This window comes from Ranitomeya variabilis, chromosome 4, assembly GCF_051348905.1.
Source record: "Ranitomeya variabilis isolate aRanVar5 chromosome 4, aRanVar5.hap1, whole genome shotgun sequence".
Taxonomy (NCBI): domain Eukaryota; kingdom Metazoa; phylum Chordata; class Amphibia; order Anura; family Dendrobatidae; genus Ranitomeya; species Ranitomeya variabilis.
Window position 1 is genome coordinate 742,526,328 of NC_135235.1, and position 8,559 is coordinate 742,534,886.

The 8,559-nt window shown below is 46.0% G+C and overlaps 1 protein-coding gene across 1 annotated transcript; it reads right to left on the minus strand.

Moving 5' to 3' along the window:
* Positions 1-104: 104 nt before the first annotated feature.
* LOC143768261 (uncharacterized) lies at positions 105-8,287 on the minus strand. The gene is made up of 5 exons (XM_077256955.1): positions 8,217-8,287; positions 8,114-8,123; positions 1,033-1,174; positions 807-957; positions 105-723 (listed from the first exon to the last, which is right to left on the minus strand). The coding sequence occupies exons 1-5, from the start codon at positions 8,285-8,287 to the stop codon at positions 105-107; spliced, it is 993 nt and encodes a 330-aa protein (XP_077113070.1).
* Between the last annotated feature and the right edge of the window lie 272 nt (positions 8,288-8,559).

The window sequence follows — 8,559 nt, forward strand, 5'->3', positions numbered from 1 at the left end:
ATTATAGCACGAGTTGATTTTCTGAAAAAACTTGTTGGGTATGAGTATTCAAAAATAGTGTGACAGAATATAATGGAACAGCATTATGACTGTCAACATTGTAACTAATTTAACATAGTATACTCTTGGCCAAATAAAAAGTGGTCAGAGTTGGTATCAGAATAGTACTCGCTGGTAGGCCGGTGATACAGTTGGTCATGCTGCATTGGCTGTGGCGGTGGCGGTGGTGTTGGTGGTGGTGGTGGTGGAGGTCTCACACTCCGTGTGATACCTGTTACAATGTCCGCTAGTGGGGCAATTGGTGCAGGTTCTTCGAATGCATCCAAAAGGGCATGGACAGAGCTCATGAATTTGCTCAGTCTTTCCGGTGCCAATAACCGTGCCTTGTTTGCAATAGTAGACCCAAAAAGATCAAGATAATCTTCTTTGGCCGATTCGTTCAGAAGATAAATGGTCTCATTGACTCTTTTTGTGGTTTTATCTTCTTTTTTTTTGCCTAATTTTTTTTTGGGGGGTGGGACTGTTATTGGCACCGGAACGACAGAGGTTTCTTGGGTTCTTGGCACATCACTTTGGTCAGCCGAAGATGTTGCACTGGAACATATTCCCGAAGTGCCAGCGACAACAGGGATAGAGTCTTGTGAGCCCAAAGCAGATGCGTCATCGGCTGACTCAGCTGTTGAGTCCTCTACGGGGTCAGGAGCTGGAATGTTCCCTTCAGTGCTGTGAAAAAAAAGGAATTTTTAAGTTTGATACAATAAATTATATTCATAAGTACTGCATTCACTTTAGTTTTAACAAATCACCTTCTCAAAGTCCTGCTTGTGATCAAGAAACTTAGCTCATCATACAAGCTGAAGCTCCCTTTGACCGGGGAAGACCCGCTTTTGGACTGGCTGGTCAGAAATTTTTGGAAGCGGTCTCGCACTGAGCGCCAACGCTGTCTGACTTCTTTATCTAAAACAATAAAATATGAGCATTACATTCCCTTTAAAAAAAAAATTTCTGCAAGGTGTAAAAAAAAAAACTTACTAATTTGCTGCTGCAGGCTATAGGTGTAGCTGTCATAATGCGGATAGAGGTCACGTACAATCCTCGTCCAGCAATTTTCACCGGCATACTTGTCTTTAGAGGCCTCATCGGCCGGGTCCCATATGGTGGGCATGTCCCTTATCTATAATGGATAACAAAATGTTATTAAAAACCTTCCTCAGATGTCATAGTTAGACAGTAAAAAAAGGAGGAATATACATTTTTTTTTAGAAATTGTAGACACACCGATATGTTATATGTGTGTATGTATGTATGTATCTATATATATAATTGTCTAAGGGTTTTTCCGTCTGTCTGTCTGTCTGTCTGTCTTTCTGTCTGTCTGTCTGTCTGTCTGTCTGTCTTTCTGTCTGTCTGTCTGTCTGTCTGTCCTGGAAATCCCGCGTCTCTGATTGGTCGAGGCCGCCAGGCCTCGACCAATCAGAGAGGGGCACAGCATGGCGACGATGATGTCATAATGGAAATCCCGCGTGTCTGATTGGTCGAGGCCGCCAGGCCTCGACCAATCAGCGACGGGCACAGTATCGACGTAGATGTCATAATGGTTGCCATGGCGACGATGATGTCCTAAAGGTTGCCTCGACCAATCAGCGACGGGCACAGTATCGACGTAGATGTCATAATGGTTGCCATGGCGACGATGATGTCCTAAAGGTTGCCTCGACCAATCAGAGACGGGCACAGCATGGCGACCATGATGTCATAAAGGTTGCCTCGACCAATCAGTGACGGGCACAGTCTGCCGCCAGGCCTCGACCAATCAGCGACGGGCACAGTATCGACGTAGATGTCATAATGGTTGCCATGGCGACGATGATGTCATAAAGGTTGCCTCGACCAATCAGCGACGGGCACAGTCTGCCGCGAATTCTGGAATCATCATTGTCCATATACTACGGGGACATGCATATTCTAGAATACCCGATGCATTAGAATCGGGCCACAGTCTAGTATATATATAATTGTCTAAGGGTTTTTCTGTCTGTCTGTCTGTCTGTCCTGTTTATTCATTCGCTGATTGGTCGAGGCCGCCTGGGCCTCGACCAATCAGCGACGGGCACAGTATCGACGTAGAAATCCTGCGTCTCTGATTGGTCGAGACCGCCAGGCCTCGACCAATCAGCGACGGGCACAGCATGGCGACGATGATGTCATAATGGAAATCCCGCGTCTCTGATTGGTTGAGGCCGCCAGGCCTCGACCAATCAGCGACGGGCATAGTATCGACGTAGATGTCACAATGGTTGCCATGGCGACGATGATGTCAAAAAGGTTGCCTCGACCAATCAGCGACGGGCACAGTCGGAATCATCATTGTCCATATACTACGGGGACATGCATATTCTAGAATACCCGATGCGTTAGAATCGGGCCACAATCTAATATGTTATATGTACTATATAATTGTAGGGTCACTTCCGTCTTTCTGTCCTTCTGTCTGTCATGGATATTCATTGGTCACGGCCTCTGTCATGGAATCCAAGTCGCTGACTGGTCTCGCCAGCTGCCTGTCATGGCTGCCGCGACCAATCAGCGACGGCCACAGTCCGATTAGTCCCTCCCTACTCCCCTGCAGTCAGTGCCCGGCACCCGCTCCATACTCCCCGCAGTCACTGCTCACACAGGGTTAAGGACAGTGGTAACGGACCGCGTTATGCCGCGGGTAACTCACTCCGTTACCGCCGCTATTAACCCTGTGTGACCAAGTTTTTACTATTGATGCTGCCTATGCAGCCTCAATAGTAAAAGGATCTAATGTTAAAAATAATAAAAAATCATTATATACTCACCTTCCGCCACCTTGCCCGCTCCTTGCGATGCTCCGGTGACCGCTCCATGCAAGCGGCAGGTTCCAGTGGCAAGGATGGTCTGGGAGAAGGACCGGCCATGACGTCACGGTCATGTCAAGGTGGAGGAAGGTGAGTATATAATGATTTTTTATTTTTTAACCTGTGACATACGTGGCTGGGCAATCTACTACATAGCTGGGCAATATACTACCTGACTGGCCAATATACTACGTGGCTGGGCAATATATTACGTGGACATGCATATTCTAGAATACCCAATGCATTACAATCGGGCCACCATCTAGTGGGGTAATAAGGGGTTGACATTGTAAGGTGACGTTAACCCCAGTTAATAATGGAGAGGCGTCTGTAAGACGCCTATCCATTATTAACCCCTGAAAAAAAATTGGCGTGGGATCCCGCCCAATTTTCATGTCCAGAAAGGGAAAGCCAGCGACTGCAGGCTGCTAATTTGTAGCCAGGGAAGGGGTTAATCTTCCCAGGCTATGAATATCAGCCCACATCTGTCTGCGTGGCCTTACTGGCTATTAAAATAGGAGGACCCCAGAAAAAAAATGACATAGGGTCCCCCTATATTTTATAGCCAGAAAAGGCTACGCAGACAGCTGCGGGCTGATATTCATAGCCTAGAGAGGGGCCATGGATAATGGCCCCCCCGGCTACAACTACCAGCCTGCAGCCACCCCAGAAATGGCGCATCTCTAAGATGCGCCAAATCTGGCGCTTAGCCTCTCTCTTCACACTCCCGTGTAGTGGTGGGATATGGGGTAATGAAGGGGTTAACGTCACCTTGACATTGTAAGGTGACGTTAACCCCAGTTAATAATGGAGAGGCGTCTGTAAGACGCCTGTCCATTATTAACCCCAAATTACTGAACACAAAAAAAAGACACAGGAAAAAGTATTTTAATTTTCTAAATTTTACCATACTTACCAATCACACAATCTGTTCTTCTCTTTTCCGACGTAGTCCATTAATATCGAGTGTCCCACGACGATCTGCCATGGAGAACAGCCACACCAGGAGATGTGACTGCTCTCCATGGCTGCCAAAACACACTGACAGGAGCGAAAGCTCCTGCAGTGTGCCTGCGCATGCGCGCGAGTTTACCGGCGTTCAATGAACTCCGGGACTCTCGCTTTACAACACTGCTGAGAAATTTCAAGGCAGTTGAATTGCCGTAAAGTGAGCTCCCGGAGTTCATTTAGCTCCAGGAAAAGAACGGGCAGCTCCGATACACTGCAGGAGCGATTAACTCCTGCAGTGTATCACCGGAGGATGTCGTGGGACAACCTATTAATGGATTACGACTAGTGTTGAGCATTCCGATGCTGCAAGTATCGGGTATCGGCCGATACTTGCTGTATCGGAATTCCGATACCGGGATTCCGATACTCTTGTGGTATCGGGTATCGGGTATCGGAACAACATTTTATTTTAATTCTCTCTTTTACACATTTTAACATTGTTAAAATGTGTAAAAGAGAGAATTAAAATAAAAAATATCGCTATACTCACCTGTCCGACGCAGCCGGGACCTCAGCGCAGGAACCGGCAGCGTTGTTTGTTTAAAATTCCCGCTTTTACATGGTTACGCGAACTCCCGGCTTGTGATTGGTCAGGGCGCCCATGTTGCCGGGCCGCGGACCAATCACAGCAAGCCGTGACGAAAATACGTCACGGCTTGCTGTGATTGGTCCGCGTCCCGGCAACATGGCCGCCATTAACCAATCACAAGCCGTGACGTCACGGGAGGCTGGACTTGCGCGCTTTTGAAAAAGCGCGCGTGTCCAGCCTCCAGTGACGTCCCGGCTTATGATTGGTTGCGCCGCGATCAACCAATCACAAGCCGGGAGGCTGGACACGCGCGCAATTTTAAAATGCGCGCTTGTCCTGCCTCCCGTGACGTCACGGCTTGTGATTGGTTAATGGCGGCCATGTTGCCGGGCCGCGGACCAATCACAGCAAGCCGTGACGTATTTTCGTCACGGCTTGCTGTGATTGGTCCGCGTCCCGGCAACATGGCGCCGTGACCAATCATAAGCCGGGACGTCACTGGAGGCTGGACACGCGCGCTTTTTCAAAAGCGCGCAAGTCCAGCCTCCCGTGACGTCACGGCTTGTGATTGGTTAATGGCGGCCATGTTGCCGGGACGCGGACCAATCACAGCAAGCCGTGACGTATTTTCGTCACGGCTTGCTGTGATTGGTCCGCGGCCCGGCAACATGGGCGCCCTGACCAATCACAAGCCGGGAGTTCGCGTAACCATGTAAAAGCGGGAATTTTAAACAAACAACGCTGCCGGTTCCTGCGCTGAGGTCCCGGCTGCGTCGGAGAGGTAAAGTATAGCGATATTTTTTATTTTAATTCTTTCTTTTACACATTTATATGGTTCCCAGGGCCTGAAGGAGAGTTTCCTCTCCTTCAGACCCTGGGAACCATCAGGAATACCGTCCGATACTTGAGTCCCATTGACTTGTATTGGTATCGGGTATCGGTATCGGATTGGATCCGATACTTTGCCGGTATCGGCCGATACTTTCCGATACCGATACTTTCAAGTATCGGACGGTATCGCTCAACACTAATTACGACGGAAAAGATTATTTTAAATTTTTTTTTTTCATTTTGGGAGAAGAATGATCGAGGAAGGTGGCCTTCGGGGACTTATGTGGTGAGTATGTACTACATGTTATATGTGTGTTTGTGTTTTTAACCCATTGTAGTCAGTCGCCTGACGATGGGACAACTCTCCCATCATCACATTTCGATGAGAGCAGTAGTCCCATCCGATGAATGACTACAATGAGTCACTACTGACTGACAGACAGACACACAGACACACACAGACAGACACTATACATACCATTTCTACCATACGCCTCACATCGATCCCCATCCGACTGTACGACTCCATTTTCACTACACTCCGCCCACTCACTTCCTCCTCTTTACTGACGTCACTTCCTTCTGCTGCGGTTTTGACACCCAAATCCGCATAAAATCTGCAGATGGTATTTACATCTGCAGTTTTTATGTGGATTTGACCCACAGAATGGGAGTCAATGGGTGCAGAAACGCTGCAGTTCTGCACAAAAGAAGTGACATGCACTTCTTTGAAATCTGTAGCGTTTCTGCACGGATTTTTCTGCACCATGTGCACAGCTTTTTTTTTTCACATTGATTTACATTGTTCTGTAAATCACAGTGCAGTTCTGCAGCGTTTCTGCTGCAGAAAAAAACGCTGCAGAACTGCACTAAATCTGCATGGTGTGCACATACCCTTATAGGCACATATGATGACCAACAGCCAGAAATAATGAGAATACTAAGAAAATGCTGGGGAATTCTAAAAACTGACCCCGATCTGTCCAAATGGATTTCCCCATATCCATCAGTGACATAGAGAAGGGGGAGATCAATAAAAGAGCAAATCGTTAGCAGCCACTATACCCCCCCCCAAAAAAGAAGGGTCATGGTTAGATCAGAGATCGGTAGGGACCTTTAGATGTGGACATTGCAGCTTCTGTAAATATATTACACCCTCAAACACGTTTCAGAGCTCAGTTACCAAAAGAATTTATAAATACAAATGCTTTGAAAACTGTAGGACCGAGGGGGTGATCTACTTGGGAACCTGCTCCTGCCCCAAAAGATTATGTGGGTAAAACCAAGAGACAATTACGTTTTAGAATAGGAGAGCATCTGGGAGATATCAGGAACAAGAGAGACACCCCAATAGCAAGGCATGTGAATTCTCAACATCTGGGTGACCTTGAAAGCATTAGATTTAGAACCATTGAAGTGGTTACTCCATCTGTAAGACAAGGCAACTGGGACAAGAAAATTCTACAGAGGGAAAGTAGGTGGACATTTTGGCTAGAGTTTGAGTCCAGCTGGTTTAAATGAGCAAATTAGCTTTGTAAGCTTCATATGAGTTTGTTGTTTTGTAGAAAAATTTCTGATAAAAGAACCCTATTAAGCCAATTGAACCTACTATCGGTTGATGTGTGCCAATATTGGATTGAGCACTATAGCAATGGAAGCACTTATAATGGTATGTAAATATACGGGAGGGGGTTATAGATAACCCTTCTTCTGGGTCCCATTATTCTCTTTGGATCCAATATGTATAACCTACCTTGTGGACTGTGCACAATTTTACAAAAGACAATCAAAACTTGTCTTTAATCAGACGCTAAGTTTTAAATATATCCGGGGCGCTTTAAAAATAAATTAACATCTGTAATAAAGGTGCATAATGCGCACCTCAGTGGATTTAAATACATATACAGTAGCAGATTAAACTGTCTGACTACGGGCTAGATGGATAATGCGGAGAGAATGCCTGTAGCTGCAGAATAGTAAATACGGTGCGCTCCTACTATCAGTGGAACGCAATCTGCGTGCCAAAGACCGGAAGTCTGCTTTTAGGAAGCTAGGCTGACACGCATATGCGTTCTACCGACCGGAAGAATATCCGAATACCGGAAGTACTATCCAGCGCAGCAGACACGAGATTGTAAAGACAGCTAGGGTCTCACAAGTGCCTCTGATTGAGGTAATCATGGGTCCATGGCTATAAATAAGAGGCGTGAACAGCCCATTTCCACCCATTTTATTTTGTATCCTAGCTGGGCTGAACTTAGTGTTATACACATCTTGTTGTTTGGTATGCATGTTGGATTTATTCTCCTAGACGAGGGGTTTGCAGGGATATAAGGGACAGTCAACGTGGAGCGGGGGCGCCATATCGAATTTAGGGTGCCAACCTCTGCTGTCAGGAAGGCTACCAGATTATTAGGGTGTTGGTAGGGACATGACAGGAATATTTTTTTCCTAAAATCCCTGTATAAGTGTGTCTATACTAATATACACAAACCTTGGTCTTAAGGACTGAAAGGTGCTTTTTTGTATCTGTATTTTTTTAGAATTTTTAAAGCATATTTAATAAAAGTAACGTTTTTAGGGTTTTCCTGTGTTTTTTTTTTTTTTCAAAGATCTTCCTGTGTCTTCAGGCTGTACTGTCACTTAGATTATGGTAGATCACTTCACGACAATGGCACATTTCACTCCATTGTCAGGTCTTCAGTCTGCTCCAGAACTTGAGAACTTCATTCAGCACACCTTCTGTTTTCATGGAAATTAGTGTCACATCATTTCTGACTAAGGTGGCCAGTTCAGATACAAAGTTTGGTGGGCTTTGTGTAAACTTCTAAACCTTGTCTTGAATTTTTCATCTGCATACCATCCTCAATCTAATGGACAAGTGTAGAGAGTCAACCAGATACTGGCATACCTCTTGAGGCACTTCACTAATGCACATCATGACAATTGGGTCAAACTCTTACCTTGAGCAGAGTTCTCCTATAACAACCACATAAGTGAGTCTTTTGCGAGTTCTCCATTGTTGTAGAGACATGCGGGTTAGTAGTTGCTATCGTCAGCTAGCCCGGCTGCATTTAAAAAGACCGCATGGACCTGGGCTCATCCCACTGAACATCCAAACTCCTTTCCCGTGGGCAAAATACCACTCAGGAAACACAGGATGATAAAAAAAAACAGTGTAGCAATAATTTATTGAACCAACAGACGATAACATGGTGTTGCAAAATTACAAAGTTTCACCCTCCGCTAACTCGCTGGGTGTAGAGCAGATGCAACTTCGGAGCTTTCAGGGCCAACTACTCCCAC

Coding starts and splice junctions, on each gene's coding strand:
- LOC143768261 (XM_077256955.1), bottom strand. CDS start 8,287: ATGTCTCTACAACAATGGAGAACTCGCAAAAGACTCACTTATGTGGTT. Junction 958..1,032: donor TAGCCTGCAGCAGCAAATTA/GTAAGTTTTTTT, acceptor TTATTGTTTTAG/ATAAAGAAGTCAGACAGCGT. Junction 724..806: donor ACAAGCAGGACTTTGAGAAG/GTGATTTGTTAA, acceptor TTTTTTTCACAG/CACTGAAGGGAACATTCCAG.